We start from the raw sequence: 20424 nt of genomic DNA, 5'->3' as shown, positions 1-20424 counted from the left end.
GGAGGAGGGACGCTCGTTTCCTGCTGATTATGCCAGTGTTAGATGCCCCACATCCTGTGGCGCCATAAGATTCTCTGTAAACTTGCTGCCATGTCAGTCAGGGATCCCAGTCTTATAGCAGGACCTTAAAGATACTCTGTGTTCTGAGGGGAAACGAAGAAAGGTTGCAGTTTTGGAGAAAAGTGGCTGCAGCGAGACTTTTTCTTTCTTCTTTCTTCCGATGTGTGATGGAGTCTGGGTTTTTCTGCTTTATTCTCGCTCCTTGCCTTGCAGTTTATTCTTCTTACAGAGTCGGCTCACACAAAGGTAAGTTTCTGAAGATTTCTCAAACTTTTTTTTTCGTATTTTAAACTTGAAACAAGTTTTACCAGAACTGGTTAAATCTGATGGGCGTGTCGTGAATGGAGAGGTCACGTCTTTGTGCCAGCGGATCGATGTTGTAACATTTTGATGAGTTACATGAGCTCGGCTCAAAAGGGGCTCAAGGATGGCTTTTTGAATTTGTATTTCGTTGGGTCCAGGTGATTGTTTTAAATCCCAGATCGTCATGTGAGAATGTTCTTGTGCTTACAGTGAAAAAGGTGTCAAAGAAATAGAGCAAAATTAATGAAAAAATCATTTGAATGTTAACAAATTGGAAGGTTCTTGGTGTAAAATTATTCATGCAGTCAGTGTTTTATTGCCAAGCAATACATGACAGCAAAAAGGGAGAGCGACCTTTTAAATTAATTTTGAAGTTTAATGGTAAAAATCTTGTTTTATCTTCAGCAAGGTTCTAGTTTGCACCATTTTTTTTATCCTGAACATGGATTTTGTAGGATAATTTTCCACAAACTTCAAAGTATCTCAAAAGGATTTTAGATTAACACAATGTTAATGTTCTCAATTTTTTTTATTTTTTGACAACATTACATCTGTAAAGTGTGGTGTACATTTGGAATCAGCTTCCCTGAGTTAATACTTTCCTCATCCACCAACAGCTGCAGCTACAGCTGGAAGACTGAAGGGAGTTTGTCGCTTGTTGGATGAATTTCTTTCCCGTTCTTCATTAATTAATTAATTAAATAATTAATTAGCTGAAGGTTCCTCAGATTGCATGGAGAATGTTTGCAAAACTATTTTAATAAGGTTTTTGTCTGGATTGTTGCACCATTCTAGTACACTGAGTATCACCTACCAGCGGTGGTCAATCAGTTCCATCATTAGGATGTCATGTATCTCTGCAAAGATCTTTTCATAAACCATTCATTTGATTCAGGAGTCCTAAATCAGAGTATTGTCTAAAACATGTTGCAGACTAATTATTGAGCAGGACTGACTTTTGACTTCGTTCTCTCGTCCTGCTGGAAGAGGAACCTCCACTCCAGCTTCAAGTCTTTCTCACGGTTTTCTTCAAATATTGTTCTATTTTCGTTTATCTTCACAATAACAAGTTTTGATGTCCCTGCTGAAAAAAGCATGTCCACACAATGATGCTGCCTCCACCATTGTGGGTAATGCAGTGTTACTTTCCTTTCACAGAGCATTTTGCATAAAAAACCTAAAATTATGATATCAACAGATTATTCCAAATGGGTTACATTAGATTTTATTTAGGAATATAAAAGTAAAGGGGGTGAAATATAAATGCAAGCCACATTTTCTACATTTTTAATAAAAATGTCAGAAACAAAGAGCCCTTACTTCTTGACAATGTGCTACATTATAATGATCTTTCAACAAAGATTATTGTTTGGTTTGGGGTTTCCCTGTGTGAAACTTTTCCCTCTCCTCCGCAGGGTGGGATGAAGTTGTGGTGGTTGAACAAAACACATCCGCCACCTTGGTCTGTACTGGTGCCAGACTCCGAGGCGACATATCCATTAACTGGAAGGTGAAGTTGGTGGACACGGATGAATGGAAACTGATTCTCTCAGCCAGCGAGAAGGAAAAGTTTTCTGGCGGTGCGTCGAAGCCATCCGTGCGATTGACTGACGACAACTTTCAAAACACGGGGGATTTCTCGCTGGTTGTTTCGCCCGAAGTGGCGGATGCAGGACTCTACTCGTGCCTCATCCAGAAACAGAAGAGGAAAGTGAAGGAGAAGATTTTCCTTTTGACAGTCCTCGCAGGTAGAAAAACGACTCAGCTGTGAGCAACAGAAACCGCATATGTTTTTTCTAAATTACAGGTCTTCTCATTTAAAAAACAGATACTGGTTTTAGTCTGTGAGGAAAAGTGAAATCTGCTTTGAATGAACATACACACTTAAAATCACATATTAGGGAAGCAAAGACGAGCCTCCAACTTGGAAAGCGTTTCTAGTTTTGTCCAAATATTAAAAAGGAATGAGAATTTCAGAGAATGAGTTCTGGTTTTGTTTGTACTTTTCTCTTTTAAGAAAACTGATTATTATTATAATATATATGTACAACTGATTGTTTACTTTTTTAAATTAGTAAGAAAGTACAAATGGCCTTTGCTTCAAGTCCTACAATTTTCTCTGTAACTACATTGTTGCAAAAGTATTGATTGCTTTTGAACATTTTCAGGTTTTGTCCCATTGCAGCCTCACAATTTGCAGGTGTTATATGTGAACAGCCAACACACGTAGTTGTGAAGAGGAAGCAAAAATGATAGATGGTTTCCAAAATGTGTTCCAAATAAAAATCAGAAGAGTACAGCGCGCTTTGTGTTCAGCCTCTGAGTGAATATTTTCAAGAACCACATTTTGGTGCGATTACATCTTCAGGTTTTTGTAAATCTACAGAACTGCATCCTATTTTCAGATGCAGTTTAATCCCTGTCAGATGAGATGGAGAGCACACATGAACACTGAGAAAAGATTCTCAAATGAATTTTGGTTTGACCGTTCAAAAACACAAACTAGCTTCAGTCTTAATGGGGGGTTTTCCACAGGTTTAGGCTTTTGTCTTACTGGAATGCATTTCCAGCAGGACAAAATTGATTGACTTGATTGACTTTCATTTCACTTCATCCATCTTCTTATTAACTCCTTCCAGCTTTTTAGAAAAAAATCTGCTTTTTAGAGAAGTTTCACTCCACCATAGCTTTTACATGTACACAAATAGTATTATTATAAAAAATGTCCTTTACCTCACTGCAAGTTATTCCATTGAATGAATTATATTGTAGCCAAAACGTAGGAGACAGATACACACTAACTATTTACTATAAATGCAAACAGTGTCTTTTAACGGAGATTGTTTTACTATTATTTATTATTTTTCTTTTAGTCTTTAAAATACCAAAGTTTGTAATATTTGAATTCTTTCTAAAGTGTCTGCTCACACGATATATTTTACATATAGTTCTAATACTAAACATTTCAGATGATCATTTGTACATTTTTTCAGCATATAGTTTCCTTCTGACTCGTGATCAATGCATAATATGCATTAATGAGTTATTAACAATTTATAAGGTGGCTAGTAAATAGTTTATAGATATGTTATCCATTCATCTGTAGCTATCTATAATGGGAGACTTTTTGTAAATGGTACCAAATAAATAAATATAATGGTTAAATGTTTGCATGCTTTATTCAAATGTTAGCTTCCTGTATCCTTCCTTCCCTCCAGTTGGCTTCTTTCCCCCGCTGCCCGTTCGTCAGTACAGCACCCTGCGGCTGTTTGCCAGAGCCATTCCTGACATTTCTGTCTCCGAAATCACCTGGACGGCACCTGGCGGCTTTCCCATGAAGACAGAGAAGTGGCCAATCTCAGGCACAGGGACTAAAGTGCCGCAGGTCCAGAACGCCGACGGCGGGACTTACACCTGTACGGTTTATCTCCAGGGTGACTCCAGTGGCGCGCTGGCTGTGCATGTGGACGTGAGAGTTGATGGTGAGCAGAAGCACTGAGGAAAATCATGCGATTGTTGTGTCTTTCATTGAAGTTAAACATCAAACCCAGAATCTGCAGGAGCAGAAGCATTATTCATTTAGTAATCCTGAACTTAAAGTTTTCAAAGTATTTACTTCAATGAAAGGGTTTCAGGATTCAAAAGCATCCTGCAGATCTACACTGGATTTCAGCTTGTTCTACTGTGAATATTAGAACTGCTACGTTTATATATTATTCATCATTTGTTCCTCTCCTTTCCTTTATTGCTCTTCTCTCCTCAGCCAACAATGTGGCCTCATTCACCAATATTTCACACCGTAAGTAACTCCAACAGAAGCAGGCTGAAAGTCCTGAGTCAGCTGCCTGCTAATCAGGTGGAGCTGAAGGTCAGAGGTGACTCTCAGCCTATAAAAACTTAATCCTAATTGCTGGAGAATTTTTCTTTCCCCATCATTTCATTACTCTTTGGCTATTCTGTTTATTCCCAGTCTTAACCTCTCTCCCTCTTATCATCTTTTTGCTCAGAATTGCTAATCAGCCGTGCGCTGTAATGTTCTTGCCTCTGCCTCCATTCCTTCACCTGCAGGAAATGAGATCTCCACTGCCACTCTGGCTCAAAAATCCTTCCTCCTGGCCTGTCCCAGCAGCCAGGGTGACTATGTCCGGCTTCACTGGCTTTTCCCAGACACCAAAAATTACAAGGAGATTAAGCTGGTCTACCACTACGACCGCTGGAGGGGTTTCACCTCCAAGCACAGCAACAAGCTCCAGCTGGCCGGTCCTCCGTACGACCCACAGGCCGGGAGCTTCTCCTTCCTACTCACGCCTGATTTGAGTGATGGAGGCCTCTACATTTGCGAAGTGACTCTCAATGACGTCGTTTTCAGCCAGAGGACAAGACTCAGTGTTCTGAAAGGTAAGGAAACTGGTGCACAGGGGGCGTGGCCAGAGAGGTTGCTGAAATTTGATTGGACGCCTTGCCTGGCCCCGCCCACCAGAACTATCAATCAGTTTGTTCGTACATAAGATTCGCGTTTTGTCCACTCTACATCTAAGCAGATGAGAGAAATGCTCCGTTTGTTGTTTTACAGCTGTCATCAGTAATTATTGTTGTTGATTGTTTCAATTTTATTTTATAAAAGTAGAACTCAATTTATATTTACTGGTAAGTACATGACATTTTTGCCAAATGGTTTAAGTCTAATCTTCAGGTTGATGCGTGTGATGTTTAATAAGAAGAAGAAAAAGCACCTCAGATTACTGGATAAAAAAAACTCCTCATAAAGGAGAAAAGGAGGCAACTAAACAATTGTTTTCAATTTGTAGTTTATAATGGCTCAATAATTTTCATTTTAAGTTGATAAATAAGTTGAATCGTCAGCATTATGGCACAAAAAATAGAGTTGTGTGCTGTTAAGCTATGCTATGCTATTATGCTGTGGAGTCACTTTTTATCAGCAGATACATGGAAACCTGTGATTTGTTATCTGCTGGAGAACCTTATTTGTGTTCCTCCAAAGGTTCTGGTTTCATCTGGTTCATAAAAAACAAGCACTAAGATGAATTTTAAGCTTTTTAAAATATTCCTGACATGATCATTTTGGGGTCTGATTGGTTTCTTTAACTTGTTTATAGAAGAAAAAACTGACACTTCAACATCAACAAATTTCTTTCATTGCAAGTAAGAACATATAAAACCGTGTCATTCATTCATTAATTCGCTTCAGTGCACAACATTCAAAGACAATCATCCACAGCTCACCAGTAAAAACAATAAGTAACTCACACAACCTGCTCCTTTTTCAACTATAAGAATAACAACATGCATTGAGCCACCTCTGCTCAAACATTTCTTCACAAATTAAACCCAAAATCAGCTGCAACCTGCCTCATCAACCGAGTAATACTATTCAATTAGTTCATAAAGTCTGATCATTTGTTCTCATGGCATTTGTTCAATTACATCACTTCAAGTCATTACCCACATCATTTTATTCTTCTTTTCTATTACCAGACAAACAGCCATGCTATAATGTAATTTGTGCACTTTAAATCAATTTCTCTCGCATGATTCTTGCCATCAATTTGCATCTTAGATGAAGAAATAAACAATCCCTTTGTGGAAACTAATTTCTAGTCTATTAATATATAGATATAAAATAAAAAATATATATTATTAGGGCTGCTGTAAACTAATATTTTAGTAATCGAGTAATCTATTGATTATTCTTATGTTTAATTGTGTAATCAAATAAAAAAGTTAATAAAATAAAACATTGGTAAATCTAACATAACAGCGGTATCACTGTCACATATCAGCATCAGTCCAATTTTTCACATTTGATAAAAATGTGAGAAATAACTTTTTTGTAGTTTAGAAAATGAACCTGTAACAATAACATCTCACTTTCCAAGTTAATCCGAAGAAAAGTTAAACAAAAATCTGAAATTATATTTAGTGCAACAATAAAGAGGCAGGCTCACAAATATGCTTATAAAAAATGTCAATACTCCAGTTTTTTATTTCTGTATTCACCTTCAGTCAGTTTAACAGATGACCTTTCACCTTGCCCAGACATTTATAGTTTTGTGTTCATGTTGGCGTTGGGATTTGACACCTTTGTTCGTCACACAGAAACATCGACCAGCTAAGTGAGACCGGAATGATATTAAATAAATTTTCTGGTTTGTCCGTAAAGCTACACTCACATTAATCAAATAATGCGCAGCCGCCCGTAGTGTTCAGTCTATCCACTCACCTGTATAAATACACCTGCAGCTCTTCCCCGTCAGCAACTCAGGCAGAAGTGAGAGTGCAGCGCAATGCAAGTAATAACCCTGCAGGAACACGGTGCATTAAACAATAGAACATAAATTAAGGAAGCTTCGAGGCAGATCAATTTTCCTCGAGGAATTTTAATAATCGAGGGATTCGAGTCACTCGAGGAGTTGTTTCAGCCCTGCTGGTGAGTTCATGCAAAATATTTCTCATTTCTTGATCACAATTTATTTTTCCAAATTCCTAAACACTCATGTAGAGAGTAACTGGGGAAAAATGCAAAAATATTTAAATCTCAAAAACACTATATGCTGAATATATACCTGGACCACTTTCTTACAGTTATTTTATTTATATCACTTGTGATGTCCTAAACTAATCTTCTGATGAAAACACAAGACCACAAGACATGATATTTATAATGTGGGTATGACATGAATGCATAAAATAATGTAATATAACAACGCAACAGAATAGAATAGAATCAATAAAATCTGTGTGTTGCACTCCATTTGCAGCCATTGTTATAAAATATTCCTTTGCTCTTTAATTAAATAACTTCAAATTAGTTATTTTTCTAATTCATCAGTGCTTCATTGATACTTCTTTCCTAGGGCAAAAATCATTTTCACCATCTCTGACCAAACAAAAACATTTTGAAAATCTTTCTTATCACAGGAGGAAGAAAGGCTGAAGGTGCTCAAGGTTTTTGAATGAAAGTTTCATGATGAGTAAAATCAAATATTTTCATCCAGGACTTCTCAACAAAACGTCGCCCTGCGAGATTAGCGAAGAATTTAAAGTTTCACAGATCAAACCAAGATCTTTTTTGTTGTTGTTGTTGTACTTTTGTTGCTTTTGTTGGTCTGAGTCAACCAAAAAGTGAGTGATAAATATAAAAGAATGAAAACATTAGTTTTGTGAAACAATGATATCTCTTTGCCTCAGGGGAAGCTAAATTATAAAATAATGGTGTCAGAAGAAGTTGATGACGGTTTACAAACTCAAGCTCATGAAGCATAAAGCAAGAACTTCTGCAGGTTGCCACATCATTAGTCGCAGAAACGCTGAAATCTTCTGTAGTTTCCACATAAATGTAAAACACAATGCTTTACGACGGTTGCGGAAATATTCAAGGAAACAAAGGAAACTGGGACCACAGTGAGTTTTCAACAAGAATCTGCTGTCTCTAAAAGCTCTTTCTCATCTCATTGTTCCTTTAAAAATGTGACTGGCAAGCCATAAATTATGAAGAAAGTCTTTGTCAGCAGTTGGAGGAACAATGGAACAATGGCAGCAGAGATCTCGTGGGATGTAGTTTAAATTTTATTCAGATCAGTCTTTTAAATGGTAAAGCATCTCACCTCCTTAAGTTGGCCTCATTCGACAGAATATGTTTGATAATTACATGGCAAATACAGATTCAGCGATTTATACAGGTTAGTTCTCCTTGATTCTGATGTAAAGCACATCGTTATAGTTGTAACAGCGATATTATGCATGGAGAAAAATTATGCATTCAACCTCATAGGTTTTTGTTTATAGATCTCTCAGTAAATTACCCATTAATCACATGCTTCCCTTCAGCCTCTACAACCTTTTGGCTGGATATTTGACCATTCCTCTTTGCAGAATTGGTTGGTTTTCTGTCATTTAAGCAACGTTTGCAAATCTCATCCGATGCACAAGTGCTGCTGGCAGTGAGATAATTTCAAAGCATGATGCCACCACCACCTAGACAATTGGTGCATTGTGTTTAGTTTTGAAAACCTCACCTTGACCTCTCCAAACTTACTCATTTGAATATAAAACCTTTATACAGAAGTCCTCGGTCTTGATTATTTCATCCCTAAGTAGAACTTCAAGCAGCAAAACAATGCAGCAGTTTGATACTACAAGAAGAATGCTTCATGGTGCTTCAAACCTTTGACACAATCACATATTATTTTAAGCCAAATAATACAGTTAATCTTATTTTCACCCAGAATGTTTCTCTAGAAGACATTTTGCTTGTTTAGGTGCAAATTTCAAATGATTTTGACTTTGCTCATGCTGAAGCAGAAACTTTGCTATTTGTTGGTACCCTCTCAGTATATTGCAATCTAAAACCAGCTTCTTTGTGGGGAATCAAAGCAGCTTAAGATGTTTCTTGACACCAGTTTCTTTACTTTCGAGTGACTGGTTGGGTCACTGGAAATGTCTGGATTCTACAGCAGTGAAAAATGAATATCACTCACCACAACTGGTTCTGGTCTGGAGTAAGTGCTTTAAAAAATTACATACTATGCCTTAATGACAAGAAAAATGCTTGGAGGACTCAAACCAAAGAACAAGGTGTCAACTGACAAGCATGGTGGTGGCAGAATCATGCTGTGTAGCTGTTTGTCTTCCATTAGTACTTGTGTATTGAACAAAGCTGGTGGGCTATACTTGACAGCAATGTCCAGCCTGGATTACGCAAGCAGCTTGGTGATGGTTATAAAAATGGATCATTTACTCAGGGTGAATGATCCATTTAAATCTTTTTAATCCCACTGAAAGTGTTGATTTGCGTCTTTAAAGGTCCCAAATTAATGTGACCTTCATCTCCACCGATCAGATTATGCAAGCACCTGTATTTATCCACTCAGGAACTTGCTGCAAGAACGTGAAAGCAGAAATGTTGAACTATTCAGCAAGGATGAGGAATGTGCAGAGCCGTTAACCACCGAGGTAACATGTCAGTGTTTAGAGAGACAAGCCTCTAGCACCTGTCTCCTGAGGAGCTTCAGCAATCATGTACCCCCGCTGAAGAGTCATTGAGTGAGACATTAAATTTGTACTGGCTTCAGCTCTTTATCCACTGACTCGAAATGAGGAAAACAAATAAAGAGGGAGTTTTCTGGAGCCATTAGCAGAGTGTCGCATTATTAAATGAAAACATTAACTATATTGCTCCTGAAAGAGAAATACGCTTAATTTATAAACGTAAAGACCAAGAAAAATCTTTCTAAGCACCTGTTGATTTTTTATGAGTGCCTGAGGGAATTTTTCCCCTTTTCATTGCAGGGGCACCCACACAAATCCAACATGCACTCCCACTCTTACAACAGCCTGTCATGCTGGCCTTGGAGGGCTTTACTAATCACAGCCTCACCGGCATCCATCACAGCTGCCCAGACATGACCGGTCGATCCGTCACTGTCACCCCGCTTCACAAATCTGCATCCGTTGCACCACGTTCACACCTCCACCCACTCCCCAATCATGTGAGGCATATATTTTTACCCCTCCGTCGTTAGAAGTATTATTATGTGTGATTATACCTGCTGCCCTCCCACCGAGGCTGTGGGAGGCCCACGCTGATCACTCTAATCAAGGCTGAAGTGTGTGTTTTTTAGGCTTGTGTGTGTGAGGTGGGGATCTGCGGGGCTTGATTACGCCCAGATGGATTCTCATTACAGTTTGATGAGACACCAAGCATCAGTCACAGTCAACCAATGCATTAGCAGTAAATCACTTTAATGAATATATATTATTTTGACCCTTCTCTGAATTGTTCTGTGTTTTTCATATCACGGACCCCCTTCGATCATCACTCTCTCTCTCCATCTTTGCCCTTTTAAATATTCAGACAGAAACATTTTAACTCTTTCTCATTTCTCTTCCTTCCTGACAGTTTTTTTCCCTCCATCTCATCCTTCTTTCTGGTTTTCTTTCCTCTCCCATCTCCTCTCATTCTTCTCTCTCTCCTTCAGTGAAAGCCAGCCGTTATCCCTCGAAGCTGAATCTGCTGTGCCTGTACTCAGAGCGCTCCAACGTTCGGGGCGCGGTGTGGAAACATGACAATAAGAGTCGGCGGCTGCAGATGTCGAGCGGCGGCCCTGGCAGCATCAGCACCGCCCTGCCGCTGCCCATCACCCCTGTTGTAGCAGGGAATTACACCTGCACCCTGCAGCTGAAAAACGGCCAGAGCATCCAGGCAGTTCAAGTTGTCACAGCGCCCCCACCAGGTGAGAAGAGAGCGCGTGCTCTTCAAGTTATTTTTTTCAGCTTTCTGATGTAGTATTTTTCTTAGATCAAGGCTATTATATCAGAATCACAGAGTCCTGGTGGACCTCCTGTCAGGTCTGCAGAGATAATGAACCATGAGTGTGGAAAATTCTAGGATATGTGCTTCGTGAAGCGTTCTGCTGTGGATTAAAGACATCCTCAGGTCAGTTCATCCTCCAGAAATCCTGCTGTTTGAAAAGCAGAATGCCTCTGACAGATACCATATGTTAAACTTTTTAAATTTACCTCACAGGATCAAAGAGGATAAAGCTGTTTTTTGGAGCATGATGTTGGTTGGATATGCAGCAGATTAACCATTTAACGCCTCTTACCTTCAGATTTTTAAAAATATTTCATTTATTAGATGTTTTAATAAAACAAAATAAGGTTTTGGAAACTTTGTTAGGGTTTTGTATGTATTATACAGGGATTAATGTGATTAGAAAAAAAGAGGAGGTATTTTTTTCCCCCTGCAAAATGACTTATTAAATAATTATTTTAGAAAATGATGACATTCAGTAAAACTTTTGCCATTTTTGAGACTAAATTATATATTTTTTCTATTCATCCCTCTTGCAGATTTTTTGTTTTTTATTTATTCACACTTAAATGTCATGTCAGAGATCATAAAACATATTTTAATTTTATACTGAAATAAGCTGAGTAAACTGAACTGTTTTTAAACTGTGATTTAATTTATCACGTTATTTAACCAAATCATTGACTGTTGGAGGGAAAAACTCCCACTGAGTGCTTGTTGTAACTGACACAGATTTTTATTTTTACATCACTATGGGGGAATTTTGTTCCATTTATTTTTACCAAATTGTTTTAATTCAGATAAATTTTTCACACAAGCAGCCTCTTTAAGGTCATGCAACGGCTTTTCAACTAGATTAAAGTTTGGACTTTGACTAGGTCACTCTGAGATGCTGATTTTAGTTGAGTTTCTGTTTAGCTTCTCAGTCCCACTGGTTTGCTTTAGATCATTGTCCTGCTGAAGAATCCAGGAACGCTTGAATTTAAACTTAAAACTGATTGTCAGGTTTTCTTCCGCAGGATTTTATACTTTCATTATTTATGGAAATGTTAGTTGATAAACAGTTCATCTCTCTAACACCACCACTACTGACTGCTGCTTTTCTGAAAGACTGAGCTGGATTTTCTATCAGGTGCACGGCTTTCACTTTTGTCACCCTTTCTTTTTTTTTTTTTTTTTTTTGGTATTTTGAAGATTTTATTTGTACTTTCTTTGCAATATGAGAAGAGTTTCTTGATATTCTCTTTGATCAGCTGTGGATTTTGCCTTGAAGCTCTCCCACGAAAATAGTTTTTGCTCAGGCTCTCTGTCTTATTAATCAGTCCTTAACTGAAGTGTATTCTGCTTTAGATACTGTTTTGGGTTCTTTTGTCAAATCCTGGATGAGTTGTTGGTGAGTTCTTGGGACCATTTAAGAAGTTCACCCTCATTGCAGGTTTTTTCTGTTTGTGAATAATGGTCTTCTCTGTGGTTCACAGGGCTTTGTAGCCCTTTCCAGTCTTGCAGATTTCAACAACTTGAAAAATGAACCTCTTTAAAGAGCTAAAAGCTTTTTAGCCTCCTTCATGTTGTCACATGGGTTCCCTTCACAGGAGTTTTTTTCACATTAATTATATTAATACTCCTAGATGAGTCACACCAGAATTTAAACAAAAAAAATCTGATTATCTTTGTCTTTATGATAATATTATTAAAATGTAACAAACAAGAAAAAAGAGGAAAAAACTCTCAATATAGAAACTTTTAAAGAAAAATCCTAAACTTGTCTCAGTCTCATAATTTCTCATATCCAAAATAACATTCTTAGCTTGCATGGTTAAGTCATCCCACATGATTTCCTAATACTTTGTAAAATTCTGTGTGCAGATTCTTTTTCTATAAAACATAAAAGATATGAAGGCTTTTTTTTTTTTCATTATCTTTACCCGGTTAATATGTGACTATAATAAGACAGGACCTTGGGACATATCTCCTCACAAAAACTAAATTATTCAGGCTTATTGTATTGCTTGGCTGTGGGGAAGCACAGGAGGATGTGACAGTTAAATGGATCCCTTTGCACAGACTATTTACCTCTCTATATTCCTCTACATCACTTAGGCTAAAAGACTCAGATCTGATTATGACTCCTACTAATGGTGAAGCTATGACAAGCCATTATAAAATGTACATCTCCTATAGGTGCAATTATTTTGAAGTAGAAGTGAGTTACATTCAAGCTTTGTGTCATGGGAAATTTCGACTGAGCAGACAAGAAAGTTCAAATAAGCTGAGTGCTGTTTGACCTACATAACGCTGTTTAAACTGTCAGGTTGCACAAAAACTGCAAATGTGCAAGGTGGCATAAAAATCCGAGGGTAATAATGAATAATGTAACAATAAGCGGTGACATTTACTGGTATATAAATAGAATTTCTAGAAGGAAAAAAAAATCATGCTGCTGTTTGATGGGAGAAAACTGAAGATACTACGGTGCTTCAAAAAGTCTTCAACTTCTTCATGTTGAACATTGGATGCAGTGTTAAAACATTTTTCATCAATGCATCCAAAAACTATGGTGTCTTTTGTGGTTTTATGTTGCCTAACAAAGTCAAGGACTTTTCTGGGTTGCCCACTATTTTCAAGTAACATTTATTTCTTTGACTTTAGTCAATAAAACACATTGAATAAAACCATGGAAATATTCTTGCAAGGCACTGTATTTATTTGTTTGGGAACATCTAATACACAAAACCTAAAATAAAGTGACAATTCAGAACATTCCAAAAAACAGCACAGAATAATAGAGAATTTCTTTTACCGATGGAAAGCAAAATTGAAGCAATCATTGTGCTCTGCAGCACACAAAATACATCAAATGGGGGGGATTTTCTTCCATATCCTCAATTTACTCATCCTTTGCGAAGCATTCAAGCTTTTCTTTGGTCTGCATCCTCTGTGACACTCCACTCTGCAATTACAGTGATATAAATCACACCCCACCTCATTTGAGATGAAACAGGCGAGGAGGAAAGAGAAATGCCAATCGCAGAGACGGCAGGATAGAAAGAGGAGCCATGGAGGAGACTTGAGAAATGTACCGAGATAGGCCTCACTTCACTGCACTCCATTAACATAATGCATGCATTAAGGCTGGCCTGGGGAGCCGTGCTGGGCAGTCCTGGGGTCAGCTTTCAGTACAGTATTCCATTAGCAACCTCTGCACATATTCTCCAATCAATTACACCTCATGCAGCAGATAATTGATGGATCATTCTGAAGCCGGCTAAAAGGTGTGACACAGAGGTTGAGGTGAGACTCAGGGGTCAGTTTGTTATTCAAACATAAATAATGACAAATTGATGCATGAGTGAACTTTACCTGCAGTGCTTGAAAAATTTTTCACATCCCACAAATATTTTGGACATTTTTGTGTCCAAACAAATGTCACCAGACAAAGTTATTCAAGACTTCTGGAACAATGCACTGAAAAAAGACAACAGGTGACCCAACTTAATTTAATTAATTAAACTATTAAATTTATTAAGTTGCCATGTTAAACAAATATAAATACAGTAAGTTTGGCAAAGTTAATATGATTATGTGTGATAAATAAATTATTTTATTAAGTGGTAGCTCCATTGTTTCTGTTTAAGAGTGGTTGAGGTGTCCAAGTTCATCACGGTATTGTCCTCATAGAAGGAGATCTGCTGAAGGATCCGATTATTCAAACAGTGAATTTCTTCCTATTTGCTGTCATTGGCTTTTACAAATTCTCCAAGATGACAACGTCAGGATTCATTTCACTCAAATTGTGAAAGAAAGGTTTAGGGAGCATGAGATATCTTTTCACACATGGACAAGCTGCCACGGTCTGGACCCAAACCCAATTGATAACATTTGAGGTGCTGGAGAAGGCTTTGCAGAGTGTTCAAACTCTTCTATCATCTGTACAAGATCTTGGCAAGGAACTAACTCAGCTCTGAATGGATATAAATATTTGAACACGTCAGAAGCTTTCCAAAATAATGCTGCAGAGACTGAACACCGCAATCAAAGCTAAAGATATTCCAAAAGAATATGAGTGTGATTTTTAGCTGTTTGTTTCACACATACAAAAAAAAAATCAACACATGGTTTTTGATATTTTTCACATGCATAAATCTAAAATTTGGTGTGGTGTCTGGAGACCCCAATACTCTGATTGCCTTTAAATCAGAGTATTGGTTAAATTGCTAAGTCCATCTGAGACTGTTTTGCAAACAAGAAGAGCCCTGCAGAAAAACCCGCATCTACGACTGAAAAATTAATGTTTCCCTTCCACTTCACAAATATGGTCCACTTTATGTTGTTCTATCACATAAAACCCCAATAAAGCACATTAAAGTTAGTGATTAAAAACAGCTCAAGGCGCGTGAATACTTTTTAAGCCACTGCAAAGGGCGCAGTGAGAAAACGACTTGCTCAAAAGCAATTTAGCATTTATTATAGGTCCTTTCAGAACGGCTGGCGGATATCTAATTGGTTTCTACTCCATGAACGCTGAGCAGACAGCTGCAGAACAATCCAGCTTCCCTGTGGCTCTGTTTTGCAACCCTGATGTCATCCTCAATATGCAAACAGGTTTCTTCGCAAACCTGAACTCTTCCCATAAAATTTGAATTGTACAACAGTGAGATAATAGAGTGCTTATGTAATGTGCAGTGATCACTCTCTACCTCACCTGTTTTTCAAAGCTGCATTGATGGGCCTGGCTGTTTGTTTTGTAGTGTTTGTTTGCCCGGAGGCAACAGCTCGATGCAGAAATCAAGTGAGAGGGAGAAAAAAAAAACCCAGAAGGAAATATTTGGATATTTTTTCATGTTTATGTTTTGGAAATAGGATATGGAGTAATTAGCGGCTGTAAACTCCGCTCTGTGTGGAAGTGGAGTAAGCATCTGTTGACACGTGGTCTCCGAGACGCCTCCGCACTCCGTCCTTTGGTGTGAGGCTTTGTGGTCCAGACTGGATGCGTGTCAGATCGATGTCTGCAAAGGATTTCCACAGGCTACTCTCTCTGCTTAAGAACGCCTCAGATTTCCTCGCCATCTTCCACAGCAATCATTGTCTGTGACTGACAGCAGCATGATGCAAATGCATGAAACATGTTCATGGTGGAGTCGCAACTGTAAACTGTTCACAAAGAGAGAAAAAAAATGGTTGCCCCCTCTTGACCCACACAGCAGAGTGGAAAGCAAACACAGATAGGTTCGAGGGCATTCGGTCTCTCTTCTGAGAGTTTTACATTAGTGTCTCTCTGAGACGTTCATGTTTTTGTCCTTTTCTCGCCCCTCTGTTGCAGAGAGCGTCGCCCCCTCCTTCCTGCACCCTTCCCTCTCTGCTTTATTACTCCTGGTGCCCCTGGTTTCAGCAGCTGTCGGCGTGTTGCTATGGAGACAGAAACACGTTTCTGATCGCGGTGAGTCTTCCGGCGATTTATTTCTTGACAGCGTCTCCGTTGCTCCGTCCATCTCCGGGCCCCCTGTCGGCCCCTGCGTCTGAGTGATGTGGGCCGTGACATCCTCTGGGCTTGTTGTAATGAATGTGGCCCCACTTCATGAGAGTGCGTCCTGTCGCTTCTCTCTGCTCTCAGGTATTGAGCAGTCACTGTCTGTCCAGCCTGGCGATGCGGAGAACATCTATGAGAATCCAGAGGATATCAGACAGGTGATGAATTCAGACATTTTCAAGAACTAAACGCCCTCTGATCAATTTCACCTCTTATATTCTTTCGTCCGTTTACTCCCCCGCTCTTTTTTCCTCCCTTTTGTTTCTCACTCTCTGTATTTCTCTGCCATCTTCTCCCTGAAGTGCAGTTTTTGTCCTCTGCTTTCCTCCTCTTTTCCTATTTCCCCCCTTTTTTTGTGGCTTGCTGTTCATTAAACTTGTTTTCTGCTCTCTCCTCCTTCCCAACAGGCTCCTCCCCAGGGTTCAGTCTACATGGTAAGTTGTTTAGTCGTCCCCAACACACACAAGCACAGTGCAACATCTCAGTAAATTAGAAAAGCATTGACAAGTTCATTTATTTCAGTATTTCAATTCAAATAGATCTGTTATGTGCAAGAAACCCCAAATTCAACATCAGAATGTATACATATATATATCCAAGCATATAAAGGAAAACTGAGTGGAAGGTAAAACTGCAATCAGAAAAAGTATGCACAAGCGACAAGTGTAATCTGGACAGAACACTTTCATTCATTTGGCTGGAATGGTTGTCAGGTGACAGTTCTTTTTTGTTTTGAGAGAGCAGAAAAGAATTAGAGAGAGAGCAAACCAGAGCGTGAACACAGAGATTTGAGAGAGCACAAAGAGTATCGGAAAGGGAGCAGAAGTTTTGAGTGAAGTTATTAAAAGTTTTGAGAACAAAGAGATGAAATCCTCCTTTCAAACTGAAAATGTGGCAGAAAAAATTCTCCCATAGTAAACCAGTCATGTGTTGGACAAGCAACAAAACTAAAAGTTACAGGACACCAGCCACTCAGGCCTGGAAGAGCCCAAGCCCAAGACACCAGATCCAAGAATGTAGATATGCTCATGCTGCTATTAAAGACTTCCTGCACTTCATTCACACCTGAGCAGAACCACAGGTTCTTCACCTCCATGGCATGCTGCATTGGTGCAGTAATTCATGCAAAAGCCTTGGCTTCCTCTATAAAGAATAGTGAATTTAATTGAATTCAAAAAAGAGCCCAGACCAAGTATTGAGTGAATTTTCTCCTAAAGTATATAGACATATTTTACATACAATCCTTGGAAATCAAAAAATTAGATGAAAGCTTGAAATATGTTTCTCTGTCTGTTGTGAAATTGCATAATATACAATATAAATTGTACCATTTGAATTGAAATAGTGGAATTAATTAAGAAATCTCTCTTGCTTTTACATTTTTTTCTAACAGTCTTTCCTTCCACTAAACTTTCCAGTAATATGCTGATGGCACATTTGTGATATAATATTTACATCATGACTGTTTGCTGGAGCTGTTTGTGTAGGACTATGACAAAACCTTTCTGCATCAAAACATATATATATATAAATATATATTTATATATATATATATATATATATATTATATATATAATAATATATAATATATATATATATATATATATATATATATATATATATATATATATATATATATATATATATATATATATATATATATATATATATATATATATATATATATATATATATATATATATATATATATATATGCATATATATATATATAAAACATATATATATATATATATATATATATATATATATATATATATATGTTTTGATGCAGAAAGGTTTTGTCATAGTCCTACACAAACAGCTCCAGCAAACAGTCATGATGTAATATTATCACAAATGTGCCATAAAATTATATATATATATATATATATATATATATATATATATATATATATATATATATATATATATATATATATATATATATATATAATTTTATAAAACATTCCAATTTCTTCAGAAATTAAATTTTTGTGGTTTTAATTAGCTGCAAGCCATGTGGATCAAAATGATCAGAAATAAACACTTGAACTATGTCACTCTTTATGTAACATGAATCACTCTATTGAAATTACTTAAACAAATTGACCTTTTCAAGAGAATTCATTATTCTGAGCAGCACCTGGAAGTGTGAGGAGCACAAAAAAGTCCCTGACACTCCTCCGGTTTCACCCTCTCTAAGCTGTCGGCAGATACGTCTTCCTTCACACTTGGAGTCCTCCAATCTGTCAGGACTGGTTCATATAAACCCATCACCTTTCAGCAGCCTCCTTGCATTAGTAGCTTTAAGAAATCAATCTCATTACACACTGGAGGGACATGAATCTGGCCTCAGAATGTCTTTGTCCCCATGTCACTCCTTTTCTTCTTCTTTGTGCAAGGATCTGAAGCCAAGAGGAGACAATGACGTCTACAAGGAACTGGAGCGGTGAGGGGAAAATTCTTGCATCACCTGTGTGTGGAGTTGTTTGTGGACCACTCGTCACACTCACCAATCAGACCGGCCTGAACATCACTCTGACACTGTGGCATAATATCACGCCATGTGCTGACAGGCAGCGCTCCTTCGCCTGTGTGTTGTTGTTGCGTGGGCTGCTTGTGTTTGTGTTTAAAGGGGGGGAATGAAAGAGATTGGAGGACTGGGTTTTTTTTTTTCCTTTTTTTTGAGCGAGTTTGTCTTTGTTCTCTGTTTTCAGATACGAGCAGTGTCAGGGCTGATCACCTACCCACATCTCATCCCCATCCAGCTGTCACATCCTCTCTCTTCACAGCTGCAGCAAAAGGCCTTTTATAAACAGGAGTAACTACTCAATGTCAGAGTTGGGGACTTAAAGAAAACTTTTGAGCTTCACAGAAATGCTATTTAGGTTTTCCTTTACAAGCTATCGCTCTTTAGATGTTATAGGAACTCACAAACCTCTCCAGAATGGATGGCAGTTAATGTTGCATTGTAAAATCTAAGCCATTGTTTCCAGTGAAAAGGGTACAAATAAAAAGTACACTTTGTTATGTTAATCACAAAGCAATGTGTTATCAATATGTGATGTGGGTCTGTTAGTTTATTTGATTTGCATGAGTGTGAAATGAATCCTTATTGTCTTACTGAGAGAAAGGAAACAGCTGTTACAGCTGTCCTAATTTAATTAGAACATATAATGTTTGATAATTTAATTACTTTGTTGTTCATCTAATTTTTTATGGTGCAAACTTTTAATTTTGCACCTATAATTATTGCTCTCTGTTTTAGCAAAAGTTTTCAAAATTTCAGTAATTATTGCTGCTTAACTAGTTAATGCTCAAATGTATTTAAAAATATTTATGCAAAAATACATTTACTGTGTTTCTGGTGCCAATCAAAAAGATTTTGTTCATTAGAACATAGCTCATACTGCAGATATTTATTTAGATATTTAGCATGAATATTAGCCAAATTAGACACGACTGGTCACAACTCCAGCCACTAGATGACGGCCAAGTGCTTTCAAAACAAATTTTTGATAAGTATTGAAAACGCATCAATAGCCATCTGCGGCTGTGTTGTGGTTTCAGGCCGATTTATGACATAAGTCTATAGACTTAAAGAAAGTAAATAAATACAGTTACCAACTTTTCCGTATGAATAACGTTATTTCATTATTATTTTTTTTTTTTTTTGGTGTATTAAAATATGAATAAAATTAAAACTGGCCACAATTTACTTGCTAAGTTCCCCAGCCATATTTAAATATCTTTAAATTAAAAAAAATGTCAAGAACTTTCAAAAAAGTTTCAATTATTTTTTGGCAGATTACACATGCAAGGTGTTAATTTATGCTTCCAAACTAACACCCTTTAAATACTTTAAAGTAATGTTTATCCATCTGTATAGTGATCGGATATGTGCTGCAATTGAATTTAATATCACTTTGGACTTAAAAGTCAGTTTCAGCCTAATTTTGCTGAAATAACCAACATATTAAAAATGTCAGCAGTGAGAGGATTCCTGAAGAGCTCCAAGTCTTAAAGGTTTTGTCAGCAAAAAGTGATGTGAGGAACAGAGAGCGGGATGGTATCAGAGGCCCCAGGGTCCCAGGATGGGACTGGTTGGGAATACCTGCTAATACAGAACCCTAATCTAGGCTAAAACTGAATGTTATGTATCGTGAGCAAAACAAAGAAAAATGCTCATTTTAAATTTGCA

At 37.6% G+C, this 20424-nt stretch overlaps 1 protein-coding gene across 1 annotated transcript; it reads left to right on the top strand.

Moving 5' to 3' along the window:
• The first annotated feature begins 227 nt into the window (after positions 1–227).
• Positions 228–19266, top strand: g6fl (g6f-like). Its single transcript, XM_055047893.1, has 11 exons — positions 228–306; positions 1779–2111; positions 3582–3845; positions 4127–4162; positions 4432–4761; positions 10362–10616; positions 16017–16133; positions 16308–16381; positions 16631–16657; positions 18626–18672; positions 18941–19266. Exons 1-11 carry the CDS (start codon positions 228–230, stop codon positions 18960–18962), a joined length of 1584 nt encoding a protein of 527 aa, XP_054903868.1. The 3' UTR covers positions 18963–19266.
• Positions 19267–20424: the final 1158 nt, after the last annotated feature.

This window comes from Poeciliopsis prolifica, unplaced genomic scaffold (genome assembly GCF_027474105.1).
Source record: "Poeciliopsis prolifica strain line A6 unplaced genomic scaffold, Auburn_PproV2 SCAFFOLD026, whole genome shotgun sequence".
Taxonomy (NCBI): Eukaryota; Metazoa; Chordata; class Actinopteri; order Cyprinodontiformes; family Poeciliidae; genus Poeciliopsis; species Poeciliopsis prolifica.
Note: the sequence above shows the minus strand (reverse complement) of the source record. Positions and strands in the feature narration are given on the sequence as shown.